Source organism: Ostrinia nubilalis, chromosome 1 (genome assembly GCF_963855985.1).
Source record: "Ostrinia nubilalis chromosome 1, ilOstNubi1.1, whole genome shotgun sequence".
Classification (NCBI taxonomy): domain Eukaryota; kingdom Metazoa; phylum Arthropoda; class Insecta; order Lepidoptera; family Crambidae; genus Ostrinia; species Ostrinia nubilalis.
Window position 1 is genome coordinate 2,611,390 of NC_087088.1, and position 26,126 is coordinate 2,637,515.

Sequence of the window (26,126 nt, forward strand, 5' to 3'; positions counted from 1 at the left end):
GAAAGTAGGCAGTACATTGAGACCATATTCTTAATGTTTATAAAAAAGTTCATCCTCAATTTTCCACCCTTGGGGGTGAAATATTTTCTTCAAATTCGTATGAAACCACCCTTTTGATAATACCTATTCAACAAAAAAATAATCGTTCAAATTGGTTCATAATCGGCGGAGATATTGCGTATAAAAAGTTCATCCCCAATTTTCCACCCTTGGGGATGAAATATTTTCTTCAAATTCGCATGAAACCACCCTTTTGATAATACCTATTCAACAAAAAAGTAATCGTTCTAATTGGTTTATAATCGGCGGAGATATTGCGTATAAAAAAGTTCCTCCCCAATTTTCCACCCTTGGGGGTTGTTTTTTTTACTATTAAATTTAAATGGGACCACCCTTGAGGTATTACCTATACGCTGAAAAAAGATTTGTTCAAATCGGTTCATAATTGGCGGAGTTATCGCGTAACAAACATAGAAAAAAAAAAAAAAAAAAAAAACATACGGGTCGAATTGAGAACCTCCTCCTTTTTTTGAAGTCGGTTGAAAATCACAATATTGATGCCTCTTACATGTACATATTATAGTAAGATCTAAATCATCATCATCATCATCAACAGCCCTTTACAGCCCACTGCTGGACTTTAGCCTTCTCCACGCTTGGCAGACGGATCGGCGATCGCAGTTTAAAATTAATTAATGTTTCTGAGATCGCTGCTGCCCGTTCTCTGTTTAATGTGAAGTCCCTAAGTCGCCTCTTACGACACCCGCGGGAAGAGTAGGAGTAAGATCTATGTAGGTAATTTAATCCAGATATCAGACTGTTTTAGCAAAAAACAAAAATATAGCCCCGCCGCGACAGTGAGACACTGCCGTGACCAGGATTCGAACCTGGGTTACTACGGCCACAACGTAGGGTCCTAACCACTAGACGATCACGGCTGTCGGGGCTGGTGACTGAATTGCCAAAAATAACAGTGTACCGTTATAACTGGGACACTTGCAATTAATGCTAACCCAAGCGTGATATTGCGCTGGCGCATACAATCATTACACTTTTACTTTTCTTGAATGGAGTTAATACTTTAGTAGGTACGATATTAACTTTGTATGCGTTAAACTTTATCTATAAAATTGCCTAAATAATAACAGAGTAACGCCAATTCAAAGTTTATACTTTTAGGCATATAATAATACAAGTAACTAATTTAATTTTGACGCAACTAATTTTCAGTGTAGAGTTGGTAACAAACACTGGAAACTTTTGGTTTTCAAATATTCTCTTAGTTTAACACGTTGAGTGCGAAACCAGGTCTATAGACCTTGTGTACGTCTCGCTTACCGTGCGGCTAAGAAAATTATAGTCTTCCTTGTCGTGCGAAAGGCATAACTTCAATTGGGTCCGGTGTAGGAAAGTGATGAATATCGTCACCGTCGTGGCAGAATTAAATAACTGACAAAACCAAAGTTGCGAGATATTCACGTTTTTGTGTTTTTTTTCGTTAAAAATGGCGATAACTTTTAAGGGTAAAAATATTTTACTGTCGGTCTTTTGATATTTTATACAGCAAATTTACCTTTATTAATTCAATATCCTTCGATGATGTTACTTTGTATTATTTTAAATTAAAAAATAAAAATGTAATTATTTAGTTTTGCCACAACCGTATTTTACAACTAAGTTGCAGTTATTTAGTTTTTGTATGTCACTTATTTAGTTTTGCCACAACCAAGGTATTACAAAAACGAATATTTCCGTTGAATAAGTACACTTGTTTAATTTTGCCACATTTTTATTGACCTAAATGTTGATTTATTCATTTTATTTTATTTGGTTTGTTAATGAGATTTTAGTCAAAATCTGTAAAATTGTTAAATAATACTAGAATATACCTACTTATTTAATACTTATAAATGTTTAACAAATTGGTATGGTAACCATCAACATCAGATTCCTATAACATTGAAATTAAATTGAAAGAACCAACATCAAAATGAATATCAAAATTAAAATAATCCAAAAACAATAAAACTGTACTAGGGATCCATAGGGATCCCTTACCCTCAATCGTCATGGCAGAACGACGTTCAATGTCACTGCAAATCTCCGTTGACGCTAAGGCACATCGGCAGCTCAATTGACAGATAAATGGAAGTCCTTGCGACATGATGTTCGCAACTTTAATACAAATAGTATTAAAGAGGCGATAGAGCGGAACTAAGGCTCGAAAGTGTTCGCAAGAGACATTCACATTTCACATTTATTTATTCCAAAAACAAAATACATTGTATAGGAAAATTAGTTAGACATTAAAATTCGAGACAACTCTATTGCGCGAAGATAGCTGACGAAGCTGAAGATTGCGGAAGGTAGTGTAACGTCAACAAAAGCCGAGGTTCTGGGTGAGATTGAAAAGTTTTATGGACAGCTATATACCTCGACGAAGATATTGTGGATATCAGCATTATCAGCCTATACAAGATTAGGATGGCTCTCAAACACCTAATGAACAACAAGGCACCGGGTCATGACGGGATAACCTCGGAGCTTCTGAACATTGAAGTCAAGTCCTTCAGAGACTATTTAACTTCGTCTTACTCCAGGGAACAACGCCAGAGGCATGGAACAGAAGCGTGGTGGTACTCTTCTTCAAGAAAGGGGATAACACCTTGCTGAAGAATTACTGACTAATCTCGCTTCTGAGTCATGTCTACAAGCTGTTTTCGAAAGTTATCACGAATGATCTCGCACGTAGGTTCGATGACTTCCAGCCTCCCGAACAAGCCGATTTCTGAAAAGTATCGGTACATATCGAGGTGCTGAAGTGCTTGTACAGAAACGCCACCATGTTGGTCCGAGTACAGGAGTGGAGTACAAGGGCGATTCCTCTGCAGCGAGGCATGAGGGAGATGTTATATCTCCGGATCTCCGAAACTATTCACCGCTGCATTGGAAGACGCTTTCAAACTTCTTGAATAGAAAGGATTCGGCACAAAAATCAACGACGAGTACATCATTCACCTTCGGTTTGCCGACTATATTGTGTGGTCATGGCAAAATCACTGGAAGACCTCGGCACAATGCTCGAAGACCTTAATCTCCCAAAAGGTAGCCCTTCGGGTGAACAACATGGAAAAACGAAGCTTTTGTCGAATGTCTATGTTGCGCCCTACCCAGTTTAGGTTAGGAGCTCGAATCTCGAGATTGTTGACAAGTATGTCTACCTCAGACAAACGTTTCAGCTAGGTAGAGAAAGAGGTCGAATCCAACCCGGCTGGGCAGCATTCGGGAAACTACACAACATCCTTTCGTCCAAAATATCTCTGTGGCTAAAGACGAAAACCTACAATCTATATGTGTTACCACTGATGACGGCTCGGGAACGCGGCCTCTTACTATAGGCCTTATAAATAAGCTTAAAGTTGCACAGCGTGCTTTGAAGAGGGCTATGCTCAGTTTTTCTGTACAAGAGACAGGGCACATAGTACGCAGAACTGACAGACGATGGGGCAGCAAGGTTCTGGAGTGGAGGGCACGTACCGGAAAGCACAACGTGGACTTCATAAAGGTAGCAGGAAAGCACTGGATGCAGACCGCTACCAGCCGGTCATATTGTAAATCATTGGGGAAGGCCTATGTTCGGCAGTGGACGTCCTATATGGCTGAAATGATGATGATGATGAAGGTAACTATCCAGATTCAACATCTGAGTAATGAACATTGAAATTAAAAGTAACATTTAAAGTAATGTTACAAAAATGAAATAAATCAAAAACACAATTGTACGAGTATTTTGAAGCAATGTTTCGGATTGAGTTGTGGCAGAATTAAATAAAGTCACTTATTTACTTTCTTAGTACAAGTATTTTAAAGCAATGTTTTGCAGTGAGTTGTGGCAGAATTAAATAAAGTCACTTATTCAGTTTTGCCACGTAAATTCTAAAACAAACAGAGTTGTAATTTATGGTCAATAGTTTCACTAAACTGAAGATATCTTTGGAAATATCATAGATATTGCCACGAGAGTAAGACCAAAATATAGGTAACACTTTCTACTATACAAAAAGTGGAAAAAGTGGTTTTTGCCAAAAGTGTCAGTTATTTAATTCTGCCACGACGGTGACGATATATATCTATGATGTATTCTTAAAATAGAATCCAATGATGTACCTACCTTAATACCAGGTTTTTAGACCTGGTACCGCACGGAAGTAATAAAATGTCTTCACAATGCGAAACCAGGTCGAAGCACCTTGTACCCTGCGCACCTGGTACCGCACCCCACGCTAGCTTCGTGCAGCCAGTGTTGCCTCGCATTCGTAAGAAACACACATGTCGACATGGCGTCAAGAGAAACAAACAAAATCAAAACTGCAAATTGATTATAATTTAATTTGCTACACGATTTATTGCTAATTTAAATAATGTTTTTCGTGACAAACATTTGAAGTTGTAACTAAATGTTATTAAATAATATGTTTTCTTTAAATAAAGCTTATTTAAGTGTTTATACACGTATGTCTTATTTGTAAAATATTTTGACTAAATTATTAAAACATCTTTGTTTGTTACTTTTTTAAATTTTTATTAAAATTTAATTTAAACTATCGATATTTGTATTTCACATCCCTAGAATACCCACCAGACTTCCCTACTTCAGTGCGGCACAGGGTGCATAAGCCTTGTATTTTGAATATAGCTATAATTTTTATACTAAACAAGTTATTCACGAACGCCTTCAGGTGTATGTCAATAAATGCATTATTATTAATATTCAAAGAAAAAAAACACAATATCTATTAACATGAAGCCAAAAATAAAATTAATACATCTTAAATATTACAAGGTCTTTAAGCCTTGTGCCGCCACAATGTAAGTTTTAATACCAGGTTTACTGACCTTGTACCGAAGGAATGGAAAGTATTAGAAAGTTACTGCCGCAGCAAAGGTGTTAATGTCGCTTCATGTCGTCTTTATTTTGCAAAACATCTAAGTAGGTACTTAATCGTTTGTATTTCAAACTCTTGAATCTTTCTGCGTTGGTAATAAATAAATCTTTGTTCAATAATCATTGCTTTATGAAATGAAATGGAAACAAAACCATCAAAAGATAAAGTATCGACGATTTAATTACACGGTGTGTTATCGATTTGTTGCCGCAAGCAAAAAGTGCTCCAGTTTTCAAATAAAAGCCGAATAAGTGAAATGTCTCATTTTCTGTCGACGCGCTTTAATTTTGCGCGACTTTTCAATTTGGCGCAGTTGCATTTTGCATAATGGCAGTCGAGTTTTTGGTAACTGCATTCATTAGCCTCGGTAGCCGTGATCGTCTAGTGGTTAGGACCCTACGTTGTGGCCGTAGTAACCCAGGTTCGAATCCTGGTCACGGCAGTGTCTCACTGTCGCGGCGGGGCTATAATTTTGTCATTGTAATGCACAATTTTTAATTTCCAACGAATAAGCACCCCTTGTGTTATAACTTTGATGTGCTTAAGTATTTGTTTGTCACATTTTTCCTCCCTAATGAATGGATCGCAAAATGTGAATTATGTAGCTGTCCCACGAAATCAAAGGGCCAATAACTATGTACGTAATTAATTGAGTTTTATAAACCTTTTTCATAATTATAGATAAAAGAGTCTTGGCTCTACAGGAAAAAGGGGAAATAATTTTTAGTGAAAATGTTACACAAAATCTACGAAAAACCTCCATTAAAGACTTTCAAAATTTGATTAGACAAGAACAACAACAACAAATTACCTATCTATCGAACTTGTTAACCCCGCAAAAGGAATTACCAGAAATCAAAGAAAATAAGGTAAGTTCATTTCATTTTTGTCTAATTCAGAAAGAGCAAATAAACTTACGTAGATATATCTCTATCATTGGATAACAAACTTAATCCCTTTTTTTTATCTTTTTCACGTCTTCGGGGAATAAGAGAGACAAGGAGCTGCGACTCTAATTCATACATCAATCTACATATTTAGTTCAAACAGGATTTTTGTTCCCTTATTTACACTGGTAAGAGTTGCTAATAAGTTCTTATTGGAAACTATTGGAACTAGGAGTCTCATGTCACTTTGACAGCAGAAACAGCTAAACTTTAGAGTGTGCAAACTCCAAGTTCACTTAATGATAACTTACGGCTTTCCAATACCAAGTTTATTGGTTCGGCTACATTTCTAACTTAGTTATAATTTATTTTGAAAGGCAAACAATGTGTGTGTAAGTAATAAACTTTAAGCTCCTTATTTGTGTTCTTTATTTTTGCATGTAAGAGGAAAGGACAATGTTCGTTCTCCATACATTGTTCGCCGTTAGATCAACAGTGCCGAAAAAATACTTTCTAGGTTCTAAATGACACAAATCTTTATGTAAGAACAATTATTCCTGGCGGACCAATTCTATAAACTTATTGATAGCAATATTGTTATCATAACCTCTTACTTACTAGTATTGTATTATAATATTGTATGCACATCGATTTGGGAGATGTTCTGTATTGTAGTTGTCGCAGCCAAATTGTATTATAATATTGGACGGGTTTTGGAAATAGCTCGGCGTTCCACTTTTATGATTTACTTACTTACATTTTGCACGTAAATAAATAACATGAATCCTATGTTTACTTTCCACTCTTGACATTTAACACGTGACTTACCAAACTTACTATCTCCATGGTTACCTACCGTCTTAGTCTATGCATGACTAGGGATTGAAAAACTTTAAACTGAATATTATTAACAATTCTCGATAATTTTCATCGATTGAAAAATATTAGGTATTTGAATCGAAAGGTATATTCAATTTTAATAATAAAATAAATATTATTTACTACCACCTATGAAATGTTCTGAAAATTGCCTGGAGCGCTCCCCCAATCCTGGGTTTTCCCTTTCCAAGCTGAGAGGACATCATTTTGGTTCTATCGATACATTATAAAGGTAGGTACTTAATATTTGAAATGTATTACCAGTTATTGTTATAAGCATTTTGAGCGAATAAAACTTTCAATTCTATTAATTTAGAACTTTAGACATTTCTCTCACTTTAAGCGGCATTGGATTTTTCATCGGATTTTGAAACTGTTACAGATATATTAAAGATGATCCCATATTGTTGTCATTGTCAATATCAGTATTATGATCACAATTCTTTTTATTTTATTCATGACCTTTTAGACCAGTTGGACACATTAGATAGCTTCTTGTAGTATCGTGCAATATATTTTTAACTTTTAATTAAAATCTAGTCATACTGTAGCAATTTGGACGATTTATTTTATTTACAAGATCGGTATCTTATTGTCTATGATGACCGCAGTCAACATCACTATTACGTGGATTCCAAACAATGAAGTACGGTATTGCCTTGTGCCGATTTTACATAGATTTTATCGACACAAATTATGGAACTTCATAGGATATGGAGCAGGCCACGCCCTAAAATGTCCGGATGTCGTCATAGTATTATGGAATACATATAAAAGACTTTTATTATTTCATTTTCTAATCCTCAAGTGTCCATTACAATCTAATTAATATTTATGTATTCAAAAAGTAAGAGATTAATTTTGATACTTTACTGCTGTGCCCAGAATTCTAAGGCCGTTTCTGACAATGTCCTTTGTAAACTTTTTAGATGGAAAATTCTTTGTCCTACAAAGATACCTTACAACATATTCGTTCTTTTAGGAATTCTCTAGTTATAATGATGACATCGTGGAGGATTAATATTTTCTCGACTTGGAGCAATTTTGACAAGTTGACTGATCAATGCAGTGGGTCTAGACAAAGTGCAAATTATAATCGCAAACCAGTCGCAAAGTGGTCGAAAAGCCCCTTTTTTGTATGGAGTTTTGACGGATTCGATTTTCGATTCGATCAAAAAGTGCGTTTTGTCTAGGGGGGCAGCAGTACATATGAATCATATACTCGTATAAGCAATATTGACAGAGTCTGCCACCCATAGACGACAAAAAATACACTTTAGAGATAATGAACCTTACTGCGTAAATACTTATTAATTAATGCTCTGCAACTCTTTGTATGAATGCTAATCATACACACAGTCATAAGTGGTCTTGGTGAGTATATTATACATGATAATTTCAAGTCATCGCACGGTGACTTAGCTCCAAGATGTATAATTATTTATCAGTTATTCTTAATTGAGCCAGTTGTAAACAGCTGCGTCTTCTATTTGAATAGTTTGATAACCTTTTTATCAATGTACAAAACATGCAAGGTCGCCAGCACTATCATAGTGATATCCCTAATTATCTCCGATTTGGATGCAAGGTGTAAGTATTAAATTAATTTATTTGGCTATAAATTACATTATCTTCTGTAGGTAAACAAAAATCTTATTAATCTAACAAAATCTATTTTATTTCTTTTTCAATAGTGAGTCCAGAAAAGTGCATGGAGAAGCCACCAGAAAAACACTGTTTGATAGAATGGGCCGTTAGGTGGCGCTGGCCTCACAAAATCAGGTATAACGTACGTTGATAGTATATACGAGTACCAGTGTATTAATTTCTAACCAAACACAAACATACAAAGTGAACACTAACTCGGAATTAACTTCAAGTGAGTCTAGAGATTTCAACATTATTGTAACTACTAGTGCACAGACGCGTCTATACAGTACCTACAAGATAGGGTGGACCGACGATCTGGTGAAGGTCGCGGGAGGTGCCTGGATGCGAGCGGCGCAGGATCGGTCTTTGAGGAAATCCTTGGGGGAGGCCTTTCTCCAGCTGTGAAGTGAACGTCTTTCGGCTGAAACGAAGACGACAAAGGTGTATATTAAATTAAATAATAATTTATTTATTTATAATGTATCTATTTCAGATACGTATTTGACTGGAGCACTCAGAAGTGCTATGAGATCCGCTGGTCATCACACTGTCCAGATGTACCTTCCCCTTCGGGGAAGAACAACTTCGCGAGCGAGTACGAATGCCTAAACGAGTGTAGTGGATGGGCTTAGTAAACATTCCAGTACTTACTTCGCGAGCATTCGTTTCACGTCCATTTTTGTCTGAAGAATGTTCTCTAAATAATATAATTCCTGAACCAATTAAACTTCAGTTTAGTTGGCTGTAGGCAACGAAAGGAATGTTCGCAGACCAAATTATTAAAATTCTCAGGAAACCAACAAACTGGTCATTTGCATAGCTTCTGGTCCCGTAAAAATATCTAATCTAAGTAAATACTTGTGTGTGTAACCATAACTTGCAACTTAATATAAGTTCATATATCTTTTTTGTCTTTTATTTAACGCACAAGGTTGAACTCTTGAAACTAAGTAGGTAGGTATAATTAAAGGGCATCTCTATAATTGGATGCAATAAGAAAAATTGCTCGATGGATGCAGAAAACTGCGGTAAAAATTGCTTCGTTAAATCGAGGCGAACGAAGTTTACTCGTGAAACTGAATGCTAATATACAATGTTGAAACAGTCTTACATTGTTTATTCAATTGCAAAACTAAATTAACTTTTCATTTATGAGTAAATACCCTTCGAAGAGATCCAATTACTTTGAAACCGTGTAAGTAAATTGTTTTGGAAGTTTTATAATGTTTTGTCGCTTTGACATCTTTGATTGATACAAATGCAAAATATCTTAATAAATATTACCTTATTTAATTTTACCTTTTGGGTTCATGACAATAGGAAACAAACTCTATAATATGCTTCCACTGTTGTCTGTCGTGCAGTAGTGTGCAATTTATGAACCGTTCAAACGTCTTACGCTTGACATGTTTACAGTGAATATACGTGTATACTTTTGCCGTTTGAACTACAAGTATTAAATGAAAAAATAACCTACCGTAACAAGGTTCCTATTGTTACCTTGATTCTACCGCTAAGCAATCACAATCGCAAAAATACTTTTATTTTTATTCTAATTTCACACATACAATCGTCAACAATCTCCACGGTATCCTAACACAATATTTCGAATCAGAGTCAAATGGTGACTAAATCAATTTCATTTATCAATCTTTCTTATTTGCCCTAGTTGAATATAAATAAGAGTTGTATAAGAATGGTGATAGTTAATCGTTTTAACAAGAAATCAAAATGTACAAGTTTTGTGCAGTCTTAGTTGTTTTCTGTTTAGTCTCCGGCTTGGATGCGAGGCGTAAGTAAAATGAAATGAATTATTTATTTGCAAACATATTAAAACTAGTTAATACGCATTTAATTACAATATCAAACAAAAGAGCAATGCTTGAGATTCGACCTCACGTGACAATGACTGTATCAAAACAAGTTATCATAGTAGGGTAAAGTTCCAGTCATTGGACATGGACACTTATGGGCCATGTTATGTAGTCGAGTAATTGGACAATTAAGAGATTTCGACTAGTTAGATATGCGATATGCGTTAAGTTGCAATTTGCATTGGAAGAAGTAATGTTGATATATTCATTGAGAACGTTCAAAGTGTGTTTTGTCCAATGTCTGGTAGTGGCCAATGACTGAAAGTTTACCCTATTTAAGCTTATCAGAAATACTTCAGGTTTAATAAACAAATTATTATTTTCTTGATAGTGGATTCGGAGCAATGCAAGGTGAAGCCATCAGATTCAAAGTGTACACTAGGGTTCGGACAGCCCACCTACAAGCCTCACCATGTCAGGTAAGACACTTTAATACTGTATTATTTTATAACACAATGCTGTGATAAAAACTTCAAGACTAATTGAAAATGTAAAAAATATCACTTATATTTTCTTACTAATCCATTACTACATTACTAACTGAGAATCAAAATCCCGACAACTTTAATGTACTGAATTCTGATACGTACCTTGGTGGTGGATGCACTGACAAACTATTCCCAGTTCCTCGAATAGTTTCCTCCAAGTTATTATGGCCGCACTAAGTTCAGCAATCATCTCCTTTCGTGGAGGTTCTAACAATCAGGCCACAACCTTGGCGAAAACTCTAATGAGGCACTATTCGTCATAATGACATGACTTACCCGGAATGACTGGAAAATGATTGCCATGACTCCGTCTTTAACCTCTCCTATGCTTTGTCTCAGATCTGTGCAACCTCTGTCAACTGCTATGTCTCAGATCTAAGACAAGACTACTTTGTCATTTTGAAACATCATTTGAAAACCGTAGCAGTTGGCGGGTGCAGTTTTGCGCGGCTCAATAGCACGCCAAAGGTTAAGACTACTGAGTACCTGGTGACTCACAGCCGTACACAGTTCATTAACTCTATGAGCTGCCAAGCGGCTTGACAAGCTAAGCTATACATCCTATGAAGTACCAAGCATATCAACTTATATCTTAGAAATTGAATTTCAGATAATATATCGTTTCATCCACGAAGACGCGCCCCACCATTCTTCTGCTAATGTTTGAGTGTTATCGGTAGGCGCTAAATTATCCATGAGTGCACACGCACACTACAATAACGCTCGGATTGCTCGGATCAAACTCCCCGCACCCCGCGCTTCCCTCCCTCGACCAAAAATTGATGGGGCGCATCTTCGTGGATGAAACGATCTATTATCTTAACTGATTTGACATGTAGGTACCCATTCGTTTTTATGAAATGGCTTAGTAAAATGGAACCTATTTTGTTTTTGGTTCAACTTTCGATTCATCATCATCATCATCATCTCAGCCATAGGACGTCCACTGCTGAACATAGGCCTCCCCCAATGCTTTCCATGTTGCCCGGTTGGTAGCGGCCTGCGTCCAGCCAACTTTCGATTAAACTCTATAAAACAGGGTTTCCCAAACTATGGTTATGGGTAACTAGTGGTGGGTTGCGAGCGAACATTGAGTGGGCCCTGCCTGTAGGACGACATACCACCCTACAGATCCGAGTCCTTTATTTAGGCATATTGGTAATGGTTAAATTTCCTATAGGTGGGTCCCGAGTATTGGGAACTTGTATTAGAAGAGTCATAGCCCAGACAACTTTGGGAACCACTGCTATAAAATATATTATTTCTAGATTCGTGTTTGACTGGGACCAGCAGAAGTGCACCAGGATACTCTGGGCCTACGACTGCCCGCATCCGCCCAACACCAACAACTTCGAGACTGCCGACGAATGCTCACAGAACTGTAGTGGCTACGCATAGCGACTGTTGGATTGTATTAATTCAGACTGGCTGTTTTTATTTGCTTTTGTTCTGTATAAACTTATAATAAATAAATAAAAACATGATGATGAGATTAAATACTGCATACTATCCATATCCAAGAATGTTTAGATCCGAAGTAAGAGTACTCGTAGTACTTACTAGTATCAACCCCACGGTTTTTTCATACTTAATTCATTACAATCTTATTCATCGTTCGTTCGTCTCAGCCAAATGACGTCCACTGCTGGACAAAGGCTCCTCCAAGGTTTTCCACAATGAACGGTCCTTATTCATAATTCATTAAAATTGTAACTTGAAACAATTGAATAGTACCTACTTTGTTTGTTTACTTGTGTCGCTTAAATCAAGCGTTAATTTTAACTTATCTACGAGTAAGGAAGTAAATAGTGTAAATAACAGTTAAAAGAGACTGGTTTAATATGATTAATGGGACTCACAGGGCCTGTTCATTTAGTTTTATTCGGGTTCGTTAGGTATTCATCGTAAGTTAAAATGTTTGTTTGGTAACCTATGTGTGGTGTAAATTAAACATTTATTATTTAATCGAGTTTACATTCTGCATTAAAAGCGATGTTTTCCGATTTTAAGCCTGGTATTAATAGGTATAAAGAGATTATGTGATGCGTTGAATGTACATAATGCCCTGGGCACGCAAGTTGACCTTCTGACACTTGACCTCCTTTTACATAAAATTAGATATTATTTATTGTGAAATAGAAAACAAGTAATAAAGAAGAATGGCAATAAATAACAGCAATCAGCATAGTACAGACGAGGGCAGGGCGCGGCTAATAGTCTGCCCGTGCTGTGTCCATAGAGTTACAAAAGCCCTTACAATCGTCAGAACATAATAATGATAAGTTGTATTAATGACTAAAAAAATAAAATACACCTACTTTTTTCTATTAAGATTTATGATGATGTACAGGCATAGAAAAATGTTTTACTTGGAAAAATCGATGGCTTAAACCTCCTACAACAGCGAGTTTCAGCCGTAAATAGGTAGAGCACATCGAGCCACGTGCACGTACAAGGCTAACGCCCGTATCCACAAAAAATTCTTGCTTAAGTGAAGCAGCTAATCGAACGTACAGCGTTGAATAGAGATCTGTTATTGGTTCATGTGTCACCCTGTGCATCCACGTGCACTGTGAGATCTCATAGTAATGTTTGTGAATACGGGCGTGAGACGTTTGTTAAAGCTCTACTGATATAAAGAAAATACTTAAGCCTACTGGTATTAAGTTTATAGCCATGTTAATAGAGACGATTTTTGAAATAAAAAATCGCCATTTACAAACGATTTTTTTGTTGCACTATTAGTAAAATTTTCTATCTGGCATATCTATTCGTTCTTACACCGTCGCCGCGCCCCAACCAGCGGCAGGCAGTGTAGAGCGGGCGCGGCGGCCGGCCGCGCGGCGTCATGGGCAACAAAGTGGTCACCTTCACGGAGCAACAGTTGGAGGACTATCAGGTGAGAGATAGCCCACGGTGTATTGCCTTTGTCCACTTAAAATATAAAAATAAAGACTACTGACAACGCCACTCTTGAAGCGGAGTTGTCGACACGACAAGAAGAAGAATAAAATCGAACTTTCTATCGAGATTTTAGACATGCTTTTGTCTGCTAGGTGAGAGTGCCCATTGTGAAGTGACTTATTCTTCTTATAGAACGGGGAAAAAATTGTAGGTCTTATTTAGAGAAATTAAAAAAACCCTTAGATCAAAATAGTTAACCGGCAGACAGTGGTGACTGAGTCTTTTGCTGTGCTTCTTCTCAGCATTTGCCAAATGTTTGTCTCGAAGCGCTGGCAGGGCATAAAAAGAATGAGACATGTTTAAGCTCCTTAAGACCATTTGAAGATTTGTAAGTACTAATTTAATTAGTCTACATGAATAAAAATAGTTTTGATTTTTATTTACTTGTCCTTCATGGTGCAACAGTTGAAGACTATCAAGAGAGAGGCAGCCCAATGTGTAGTGGCCGTTTAGTAATTTCTACGGCCTCTCTAGAAAGTCTAGAGGGTTCCACTCGTAAAATACGGGCACAGTTGGTGTTAAATAAATATTTGAATTTACGAATGCTTGATACCTAGACATCTACACTACACACCCATGTAAATTCACTGAAATACTCGTAGTGTTGACTTTAAACTACGAAGTGGATTATTACACTGCAGTGTGAAAGATAATTCATTCGGGTGTACCTAACAAATCTATACTTTGTTTATGTTTACATTAAGATTGTGGGATTGGGAATCGCAAGTACGACTGACTCATGAATTTTGGCGAAACTATGAATCGTTGTTGAAGGTCCTATAAGGGACAGCAGCGGGCGGGCATTAATTTTATGTCGACATTACAGTCAGTTTTACAAATTATTGTTTTTTGTTAGCACTAAATTCATCAACATAAACACTTTTTGCTATATTATTACTAATTCAGACTCTTATCTGAAACCTAATAGTAGTAAGTACATATTTGCATAGACTTATGAAGCGATCCTGAGAAATGAGGTAAAAAATTTAGATTTTCCTCATCATCAGGTCATTTAGAGCACGACCCCCTCAATGGAGAATTTGGTCTACACTCCCTGTCCCCACGCTGGCCAGACGGGTTGGATTTTACTCATAGAAAAGTATTAGTGAAATATTTTATTCAGTGCCAACTTTTTCTTTAGTTATTACTCGTATTAAGTACAAATATGAGGAGTTACTCTCGAGCAAATAATACTAGTGCCAACTAAAATAAAAGATTTAGTTACGAGAATTTTGCCAAATAACACTATTTGACATCTAGGTCAGTCTGTCTGATAAAAGAAATTATGTAAAAATTGTAATTATTTTTGTTTAGGACTGTACGTTTTTTACAAGGAAGGAAATATTAAGGTAAGTAAAAGTTTGCTTGTCACCACCAGTATTAGACAAAAGGTAAAAAATGATCTCTTTAAAAAACTCACTGTTAGCTAGCCTTACCATATTTTGTTATGTAGGGAAAACATAATAAGCTGAAGAAGTTTATATCAAGAAAATTCATAAAATACGTAATACCTAGGGCTGCACAGTTTTAAAGCCCAAGCATTGTTTTTATTTACCTAGATAATTAATCATTTTCTTTGAAATTGAATTTATAAGACAGTCAGTTCTAAAAAGGTTATAATACAGAGATGGTACTTTATCAAAATGTAATGCATTCAACCAGAATAAACTATTCTCTAACCAACTTTGCGTAACTTAAGTTTAAAACGATTGTGGTGAGCATGTTTGGAGTACTTTTACTTTTATAGCAACCGGAGCTACACCTTCTAGATTCTCGAATCTGCGTGAATAGAACCTTTCTAGAAACAAAAAAAAACAAAAAACCTGTAACATAAAAAAAAGGTTTAGTAAATTGTCTATTTAGGACGAAAAGATTACCGCCCGCGTAACTGCGCGACCGGCTTAGCGGATTGTGACGTACTCCCGATTAAGCGGATTCCGGTATCGCTCACGTGGATTGAGATTCCCAAACAACTTGCTGGAGATTATGTAACACTAGCCTGTGACCACTAATTTGCGAGTTGATTCCGGTTTCGATATAAGAGACACAATGACATTCGAGGTGAATAAGTAAGTAAGTAATGATCAGGGAGCTTACTCCCTGAAGTAGCTTTTTTTTTTCGTTCCGTTGTTATTATCGTACCAGTATCTCAATAAAAGTAAAGAGCAGAAACATATAGCACAATGAATTGACCAAACCAGAATTGAAAAGGGCATAAATGTATCAAAAAGATGTTGGAAACTGGTGGGAAGTCCTGAAATTATCGAATTTAAAAAATTGTTTTGCACGTTCCCGTTTTAAGTCAGAAATCTATAAAAGTTTGTTAAACCAACTACAATATAATTCGCTTTGACCACTTGCAGGGTGTTCAAACGGTTCAGAGAGGTGAACCCCGAGCTGGTGCCTAAACGGATGACCGAGAACCAGGCGCACACTATAGCGGTGCCGGTGGAAGAAATTGAAAAACTACCTGAACTAAAGGTAGGATGAGCCCGTAAAACTAAAACAACCCATTAAAACAGTTACCTTTGTTTATTAAACTAGCTGATTCAAAACGCTCAACCAAATGAAAAAAAAATGGGACAAAATAGGTTAGGTAGGATTATTCGCTAATTATTCCTCCCCAAAGTGGATTTCAAATATAACAATAACCAACGATAAATAAAGATGCCTTTTCTATCCTTCAACAGTTACGATGTTCCGCTTTTCCCTTTTCTCTTTTTGAATTAAACTGTCTCTCCCCGATCTGTCTCGCTATATAATTAACTTTTTTAAAAAATAAAACCGACTTCAAATGCGTGAACACAAAAAAAAAACTAAAAATTAAAAATATTGCGTATAAAAAAGTTCATCCCCAATTTTCCACCCTTGGGGGTGAAATATTTTCTTCAAATTCGCATGAAACCACCCTTTTGATAATACCTATTCAACAAAAAAATAATCGTTCAAATTGATTAATAATCGGCGGAGATATTGCGTATAAAAAAGTTCATCCCCAATTTTCCACCCTTGGGGGTTGTTTTTTCTATTATCAAATTTAAATGGGACCACCCTTGAGGTATTACCTATACGCCGAAAAAAGATTTGTTCAAATCGGTTCATAATTGGCGGAGTTATCGCGTAACAAACATAGAAAAAAAAAAACATACGGGTCGAATTGAGAACCTCCTCCTTTTTTGAAGTCGGTTGAAAACCGTCTAAATTATGTCGTTCTAACTTATTATGTTTGGGAAGTGTAGGTACTCACACAAATATATCCTTTAGTTACATTATTATCATAGGTGTAGTGGTTAACAAAGATTTATCTATGAAAGTTACATTAACATTATCAACATTGTCTGCGGGTATGTTTCAGGAGAACCCTTTCAAGCGGCGCATCTGCCAGGTGTTCTCCCACGACGGTTCTGGCAACCTGACGTTCGAGGACTTCCTTGACATGATGTCGGTATTCAGCGAGGCCGCACCGAGGGATATCAAGGCTTGGTAATATTTCACCTTCATATTCCATGATCATTTCAGCCATAGGACGTCCACTGCTGAACATAGGCTTCCCCCAATGTTTACCACAATGGCCGTCATATTCTTATACTAGGTTCTATTAAACGCATAGCTCTACCTACATAAGTAGAGGGAGGAGAAATGGAGGAGAAGAAAAATAATTACATGCAATTAGATAAGTACTACCAACACATTTTAGAACCCAAGAAGCAAGGAACAGCAAAACTAGGTAATACGATTCCTAAGGTCATGGTTTAATTTAACGCATGACTCCACTTAAGTATACGAGGTAGTAGAAATAAATTGCTATTAGATAGGTCCCAAGAATTTTCTTTAATTCCTGGTTGGGTAAATTTTGTTTTGTCCTTCGTAATCTAAGAACGTGGAAGTACTTGTTTCATCATGTGGAGGAAACCATTACCAAATTGACTGTCTCGAGGTATAAGATCAGCTAGTTACCCAGAAAGCTTGTTAATGAGTATCTACAGACCTAAATAGGTTTAGGTACCTACTAGACTTTAATCATAGCCATTAAAAAATGTGTTATCTTGAAAGTACCTGTAAAGAATTCTATGCATGTCCATTCTTTGTTCAGGTACGCCTTCAGAATCTACGACCTCGACGACGATATGTACATAGGCCGAGAAGACCTTCTAGAAGCGACGCGCCTCCTCACAAAAGGGGAGCTTCACCCCCAAGAGAGGGACGAGATAGTGGCCAGTGTGCTGGATGAGGCTGACGTGGATGGAGACGGCCGACTCTCCTTCATGGACTTCGAACACGTGGTCGTACGCGCCCCCGACTTCCTCTCAACCTTCCATATCAGAGTTTGAGATAAACGTTTTTCATGTTACTATAAATTGAGTTTTATTTCGCGCGTTATGTAGAAAGGTAGAGGCGTACGTAGTACATACTCGTAGTACAGTAAGTACATCGGTAGCACATCAGTCTATACATATTTTAATTTGAATACCTGTTTTTTTTTAAGTGGTAAAAATGCATTATACCTACTGCATACCCCCGCGTGGTGGTCAGGCGACGGGTTATGTGGGGCTCCCCCCTCCAGAAGGGATGGGCCTACCCACTAAAAATCCACCAGTATCCTTCTTTCTGAACATAGGGGAGTTGCCGGTGTAGCGAACCTTAACCCGAGTTCCACCTATGCTCAGTTTATCCGCTGTGCGGACCCACCTTGATTACCACAGGACATCTCTAAGCAGGCGCTTATGCGCCTTCCACCAGTTAGCACAAGTAGTACGTACATGCTACAACTACACAAGACATACTTAAACACATACTATACAATTACGGTCACAAAAATTGCTTACCTTTTTGTACCGTGGTCCTTTCCGAATGCATTTATTTCAGCATGGTCTGAATATAAATTGGTTTGAAACACATCCCGTTCACTGTTATATAGATTGCAAACTGTGAACCGAACAGAACTTCCTTCTGAAATACAAGATAAATTAAATCATTTAGAAGTTACAGTTATTTACTTATTTATTTTTATTTTATTTAATGTAGAAAAACATACAAATAAGTGTACATAAATTTTAGCACTGAAACCTATCTCTGTTAAACCAGCATTTAACTAAACAAATAGAAAAACCTTAGGTATGGGCAGCGATTCATTAATGACATGTTATCGTCCATAGACCGCATGGACTATTTAATTATTTGCTTACTTATGTTACTTATCTACCTATAAGATCCCTTATTTATTTAAATAGTAATGTACTGTACAGTTTGGAAGTAGGAGCAATTTAAACGGATAGACAGGCGATGCTACTATCTACACAAACAGAATATACCAAGTATCTTATAGATAGAGTTAACTACCTCTCGAGGCTTGATGAAGCTCCATTGTAATTTGCCGGTTGCCGCAGGTCTAAAACAATTTGCCCAACCATTGATCCTGACAATAGCCCGATTGCCTATTATGGCCCGGACGGGCATGTTATTGACAATCACTTTGGAACAAGATCGGGCCGCAGCATTTGCATACGTAAAGGTAGATGCTACATGACTAACGCCCGTATTCACAAACATTACCTACTATGAGGTCTCACAGTGCGCGTGGACGCACAGGGTGACACACGAACCAATCACAGAGCTCTATTCAACGCTGTGCGTTCGATTTGCTGCTTCACTTAAGCAAGCAAATTATATCGTGCCGCGCATCCGCAGGCATGTTGTGGTCAGCGTTGCCAGACGTCCCGATTTTGGCGGGACGTCCCGATTTTTTAATCAAATTTAAATGTCCCGCGCGGGACAGGCTCGGTCCCGCTTTTCGGAGAGAAACACTCACTTCACCAGACTATTGTTTGAAACGCCATATTATTGTAAATAATAAAACTTTTTTAATTTGGATATTTTTTCTTTTTTCATTCTTAAAGGTTAGACCAGACCAACGCGTGCAGTCGGCGTGCACGATGACGATGGCGATGGCGACCAGACAGCGTGTATGAATTTGTAGCGATGTGTTCACATCAACGCGTCCTGTCATTGGTCGCGGCGATCTATGCAGCGTCTGCACGCAGCGATCAGCGATCATCGCGACATTTGTCACTGTGACGTTTCTGATTTTTAAAATCGAAGTAATAAATAGTAAGTAGGATCTGTTAAAAAGTTTTTACACAGTTAAAAATGAACTAATCATAACATACCTCTAGTCTGACCTACTTGAATAATAAAAAAGGTTTTAGAATAAAGTATCAATATCAGAATTTATTTTTATGGCCTGACCAGGAACATAAAAACCCTCGCCATGTTGCGGAAAACTAATGGTACTAATTTCTTTTAATGGCAACAGTAACTGAAAACTTCATTATAATGTCACCTTGCATGTCAGTTTATTGCTGTCAAAGTGTAAACAAACTTTATTTTAAATGTGCGCAATTGATTTTGTGAATAAATTGCTAAAATCTTTTTATAGTCGTGAAAGAAAAGTGGTTCACAATGTGTTAAAGTATTTGTCGAAGAGAAATACTAAGGGTTCGGACAATATTTTCATTGAATAATGTTTCCGACAAAGGTTGTCAAATTGACTGACATGTTTATCGTATAGTACAGTCAACTATGAAAATTAGCTGTGGTTTGTTTCAACTACCTATTTTAAAGTTTTTTGTCACTTTTTAAGTGTTGAATTTTATGGAATTGGGAAAGAAGTACCGAGTTTGAAGCGTTCTTAGCAGACATTGCAGTTGAATATTCAAGTTCTGAATTTTATTATTGATGAATAATAAAATAAATCCTACTAGCTCGATTGATGGTTTCATTTAATTTATTTAAACCAGGTTACCTATAATAATATATTTTCGTTAATTTATGAAAATAACAAATTAGCCCGTAATCCTGAATCCTGCTGATACATAAAGTTAGCCTATTAATTTAACACAGGTACGACTGTACTCAGTGTTGCACTATCAAATGCAATTGACGCGCCTCTATGCCAGGGTTTTTATGTTCCTGGTCAGGCTATAATAAACAAATTATTCTAGTTTTCTCGAGAACCTGCTTCTTCAACTTCATAAATAAAATTGGGATTATTATCTGCAGAACAAAATAATTGAGAAGTACATGTCTGCAGCTTTCTCAAAGGCCCTAGAGCAATTCTAAGTAATGCCATAAATAAAAACCTAATTAGAGTCATCAAACGTCTCAGTCATTAATTTAGTGCCACTAGAAATACCTAGTTGACCAAAACTGATGTCTTTTTGTATTTTTGAGTTATTATTAAAGACAAAAAAGATATTTGGACTATTACGTACTCTGTGCTTTGGGTGCATAATGTAATTCCTTTGCCTTAAAAAAAGCAAATGTCAAGATGACTGTTGCACCAAAAATGAAAATGAAAATTGATTTTTATAGATGTTTTGTTGAGTTCTGTGTAGTTTTGTGCGATTTAACGATATGAACGACAATGGTAAAAGGTACCTAATGGGGGCAAATTTTTTCCCTCAAGGAAAAAGATGAATTGGTTATAATCTTACTTGCCCACAAGGATACTGTACGAGCACGTCAGCATCGACCGCGACTAGCCGACTGGCCCATGAACCCTGGAACGAACGTGCACCGTAGGCACTCTACACCGACGGCACATTGAACTGGACACATTGAATAAATTGTGTATAGATGACCCACGCTGAACTGTCCCGCCAAACTCAATGACAGGGGGGCGCTACCATCGTTCAACTATATGGTTTCCAACATGGAAAAATTGGAACTAGCGTTCCGGTATTGACGGTGGCGCCCCGCTGTCAATGTCATCGATAGGACAGTTCAGTATTTTGGAACTATACATGTAAATCTTGTATATAGCAATAGCACAGAATACATAATAGTAGCAACAGAAATTGCACTCCTTTGTGTAGGATCAGATGCCGGTATTTTAACGGTAATAATAATAATGCAAAATATCCAATGCACATGGTGCATTCGAAATCGCACCTTACTACTACGCTCACAAGAGCGCAATTTTTTTGTGTTCAGAATTGATCTACCTCACAGCTCAAGCGTCAGGGTTGTTTAAGCAAAGTAAAATAAATAAAAACTTAATTTTTTATTGTATTTACTATTGGTAAACTTTAATTTAGTGGTGTTTGTATAATCGTACCATCTCTAAAGTACCTATTAATAAACTTCAGTGTTGCGATAAATCGAAATTGGACAAACAGTTTTAAAAGGTGTAGTGTCGGAAAATAGACACGGTGAAGTAAAGTTAATGTTTTTATTAGCTAAAATAATTTTTTTGCTACAGTTTTTTGTCATAAGTATTCCAAAATTATTTTAAAAGTGTAGTTTTTTATAATTATTTAAATCACTACAGTTAATTATTACTCCTAAATATTTCGATTTTCCATTAAAGAAGAATAACAGTGCCGTTGGAACAATAAACCTTGATTGCGACGATGATACACCGAGCGTGTATAGGTACGCGTGTGCTCACAGGCGCGTCACGGCGCGTGGCGGCCTTTACTGATTTGCAACTTGAAGTTGTCGCGCGCTGTAGGTAATTATCTCGGCCGGCATAGGCGAGTGACGGAGGCCTGGCAATAGCATAACAGTAATAAACCAGATATCAACCACGTTGTGTTTCATTTCCCCCACTAAGGCCAAAAAAGCCTTAGTGCAGTCCTCCTTCCTATCAAACCTTTCTTTAAATCTAATTAAAAGGTATTGTTAGGGCTCTAGGGACTACAAACGAAGCCAGAAATATAGCTTGGTTATGAGTAACCAATACCTACTACCTATACCGCATGTAATCCTGACTCTCTCTATAATATGTGGCCGCCTGAATAATAAACTTGAGTGAAAAAGTGTTTCCACTGTCTCAATTGCATCAAAAGCTTCAAACAAATCATTTAAATTAGTTTCCATTTCGCCGAATAGGCGTGATTGACAATAAGCGAAAGTGACAATATGCGTGACAGTTGTGGTGACAGTGACAACCTGCACGCGCAGTGATCGCCATCGCGGTCGCGGCAGTGTGAAACAACTTTTGCACGCGCAGTGGTCGCCATCGCCATCGCCATCGCTGCACGCGTTGGTTTGTCCGAACCTTAAGACGAATTTAATGATAGAGTAAATCTGTACCTCTAGCATGAACAACTTTCGTCTTCGAATCGTTTGCGTATTCGATAAAATTCGATACTCAACCTTCGAATTAAACGATAACGTGACAATTTTGATTCTCAAAATAAGTTTCGTGCAACCATTTCTTACACTAAGTTCACTTTACGACACGTCCACAAGGGTGCTGTTGTAGTTTTCGTACTAAATCTTTTGATGGCGATTTGAGTACGCAAACGATTTGAACTCGAAAGATTTTCGTGCTCGAAGATTTTTTTGTTAAAATACATATTCTATGGCTACTTTTGCTATATATTGTCACGTAAACGTAATTTTAAGTCAAATAAAAAGATAAATATTTGAAAACCTTTGATTATTATACGTTTTTTTACTATGTCCCGCTTTTGACGGAAGAATCCCGCTATTTTCACTCAAAAAGTACCAAAGTCCCGACTTGGCGAAAAAAAAAAACTGGCAACGCTGGTTGTGGTCTACTTATAGTTTTATTGCTTGAAAAATAATGCGTACCTTTAATAATATCCTGATTCTGTATTATGTAATGAGCAGTTCAAGCCAAGAAAGCAAGATCCGGTGAGTTGAAAATAAATAATGCCTAATTTCATAACTACGTTTTAGTTTTCCCGCCTTTGGTTACTAAATTTCCCTCGAGTCAGCCGTCATTTTTCCAATGTCATCCATTTTATTTTTTAGCCAGTCACGGCTTCGGTTAAGACTAATTTAGCCAAGGTTTCCGATGTATCATAGACAATAATTGGATATTTTTAAGTCAGTAGATAATGCCACGACTATGATGCAGATTTTTTAAAATACACAAAATGATTGGCCTTTAGACGAGTTATAATTTTGAAATAAACTTCACTTCGGCGCGTTTTTTAGTACGTATTGTACTTCGCTTTAACATCCAACTCCATGAAGCGATTTCGTAGTTAAAATTAAATTTTTATAACTTCTCTAGAGTACAAATATCTTTAAAGTTAACATAAGCATTAATGATTTATGCTTTACGTTTTAATTGATTTTATTAATCCATATAAGTTCAAAAATAATACCTAAGCAAAAACCGGTATTTACCGGAAAAATATTTACAAGTCGATGAACGCACCCATTATCTTTACTGCACGTGTTCTCTATAGATTTCAAGTCTATGTTGTCTGTGGTTAAAAATTGAAGTACCTTCGCTTTTGTAGTCGCATTTTCAGCGTTATCATGGCTAAAATGTTATTCTAATAAAAAGACGTGCCTCAATAATCGTCGTAAATACGTGCAGTGATAAGACAATTAGATATTTTATACAGTTATATGATTACTTGCTCTCATTTGTCAAATTGTGCTAGACCGCATATTTAAAATGGCAGCCCTACCACGTAGAATAATCAAAGAGACACAGCGACTGATGCAGGAGCCTGTGCCGGGAATCAGCGCGGTGCCCAGCGAAACCAATGCTCGTTATTTTCATGTAATCGTCACCGGCCCAGAAGACTCACCTTTTGAAGGAGGACTATTTAAATTAGAATTGTTTCTACCAGAGGACTATCCCATGTCAGCGCCTAAGGTTAGGTTTATAACGAAAATATACCATCCGAACATAGATCGGCTTGGTCGTATATGCTTGGACATACTGAAGGACAAGTGGAGCCCTGCACTGCAGATCCGTACAGTGCTGTTGTCTATCCAGGCGCTACTGTCGGCGCCTAACCCTGACGATCCCTTGGCAAACGACGTGGCTGAGCTTTGGAAGGTGAACGAGGGGGAAGCGATTAGAAATGCAAAGGAGTGGACACGGAGATACGCGATGGACAACTGAGCGCCTGTGCTGCCCGCACACACCCATCAGTGCCTCCCACGCGCGCGACTCGAGGTGCGAAACTAACAGATATCATGATTTTAAGAGTGCAAGTTATGTTATACACCTTAGACCGAATAACTTGTGAAGAGACAATTGTGGATAAATTTTTATTATTAGTGGGAACCCATGCGGCACGCCGGTCGGTGCCGCGGCCCACGCTCGCTCAGGCCCTCCCTGCATCTCTACGTAGCCTCGCCCTTCGGTCCGGAGCGGCTGCTTCGAAGACCCAACCGATAATTGTTTACCCATTCACATGTAGCTTCGTTACAATATTAGGTATGCATATTTTTTTACTATCATTAAAATAGCAAATATAATAAATATCTGGAGACTTAAAATGTATATATTTCATGGTTACAAATTTGGTTAATTTTATACAAAGGATAGCGTGTACTGTCACAAAGTTAATGTCTTTGTAAGTGTTGTGTCAACACCGCCCCTTGATTGAGTGCAGAATATTGCTTAATTAATTATATCAGTTTTCTGATCTCTAGTGATTCTGAATATAATTTAATTTTCTCTTATAGAATGTGAAAGCATATTAGCCATTTTGTTTTTCACAGGATAAGCTACATCAACATGATTTCACTATGAATCTTTTGTGTACTATTTACGTCTTGTATAAAAGTTATCATTAAATTGTATTTATGTAAATTTAATTTGGCTTTGTGAGCAAAACTTCGAAATACATAATATACAAAAAGCTAACCAATATTTTATTTAAACACATCTATTCATAATCTTCTATAACATTTTCATCAGTCTTTACTAATTAATATTATTGTTTATTTACAATAACCTTTGACATATCACTTATACCAAATCGATAACAAAACTACCAATTTCACATATCAGAATAGTATTTATTGCTACTTAGGCATCCATATCACTCGAATACTTTTTAGAAGCTGATTCGTTATAAAAAAAATGGATTTAAAATATGTTCAAGAGATAATGAAATAAAGGTCAAATGACGTCTATTAATTGACATGTTACAGTAAAAAAATATACTTAAATAAGTATATTTTTTTACTGTAACATGTCAATTAAATAAAGTTGCTGCTTTTAAATAAAAGCAGCAACATCTTTCTATAGATCCCTTACTTATCAATTCATCCTTTTTAATTTTCATCAGTTTGTTATTGTCCAATAGTTACAGCTATCTGGCATGAATTAACTATGTTTCATTAGGTTTTACTGCAAAGATTGACTCATTAATTATATTTATAGTGTTATGTTAACACTCAATTTAGAGTGGATTAATTTTAATTTTTTATACAGCTTATTAGACTGTTAATACAGAAAGTGTATCAAAGTTTATAATTTTTAGCAGAAATCATACATTTAGCAGTAAACGTTGACTGTAGATTTTGGCTCACCAAACTAAACAAGTATATTTTAGTCAGTACCAAAATATCCTTGATTTAAAATTGTTAATAGTCACTGACCCTGAGAAATGGCGTTGTTGTTGTATTTGGTACTAGCTTTCCGCCCGCGGC

The 26,126-nt window shown here is 36.8% G+C and overlaps 2 protein-coding genes, 1 long non-coding RNA gene and 2 other non-coding genes across 5 annotated transcripts; 4 read left to right on the plus strand and 1 right to left on the minus strand.

The window, feature by feature from the left end:
* Nucleotides 1–866: 866 nt before the first annotated feature.
* On the minus strand, nt 867–938 carry Trnah-gug (transfer RNA histidin (anticodon GUG)). The gene has a single exon. It is a non-coding gene; the product is annotated as a tRNA-His (tRNA).
* A 4,378-nt stretch (nt 939–5,316) lies between these two features.
* Nucleotides 5,317–5,388, plus strand: Trnah-gug (transfer RNA histidin (anticodon GUG)). The gene has a single exon. It is a non-coding gene; the product is annotated as a tRNA-His (tRNA).
* A 2,743-nt stretch (nt 5,389–8,131) lies between these two features.
* LOC135074886 (uncharacterized) lies at nt 8,132–9,264 on the plus strand. Its single transcript, XR_010257900.1, has 3 exons — nt 8,132–8,302; nt 8,407–8,494; nt 8,856–9,264. It is a non-coding gene; the product is annotated as an uncharacterized LOC135074886 (long non-coding RNA).
* A 4,262-nt stretch (nt 9,265–13,526) lies between these two features.
* Nucleotides 13,527–18,046, plus strand: LOC135074903 (calcium and integrin-binding family member 3). Its single transcript, XM_063969279.1, has 5 exons — nt 13,527–13,623; nt 15,003–15,037; nt 16,052–16,169; nt 17,044–17,171; nt 17,782–18,046. The coding sequence occupies exons 1-5, from the start codon at nt 13,573–13,575 to the stop codon at nt 18,017–18,019; spliced, it is 570 nt and encodes a 189-aa protein (XP_063825349.1). The 5' UTR covers nt 13,527–13,572; the 3' UTR covers nt 18,020–18,046.
* Nucleotides 18,047–23,913: 5,867 nt separating this feature from the next.
* On the plus strand, nt 23,914–25,335 carry LOC135079423 (ubiquitin-conjugating enzyme E2 N). The gene has a single exon (XM_063974116.1). The coding sequence runs from the start codon at nt 24,130–24,132 to the stop codon at nt 24,583–24,585; it is 456 nt and encodes a 151-aa protein (XP_063830186.1). The 5' UTR covers nt 23,914–24,129; the 3' UTR covers nt 24,586–25,335.
* The last annotated feature ends 791 nt before the right edge of the window (nt 25,336–26,126 follow it).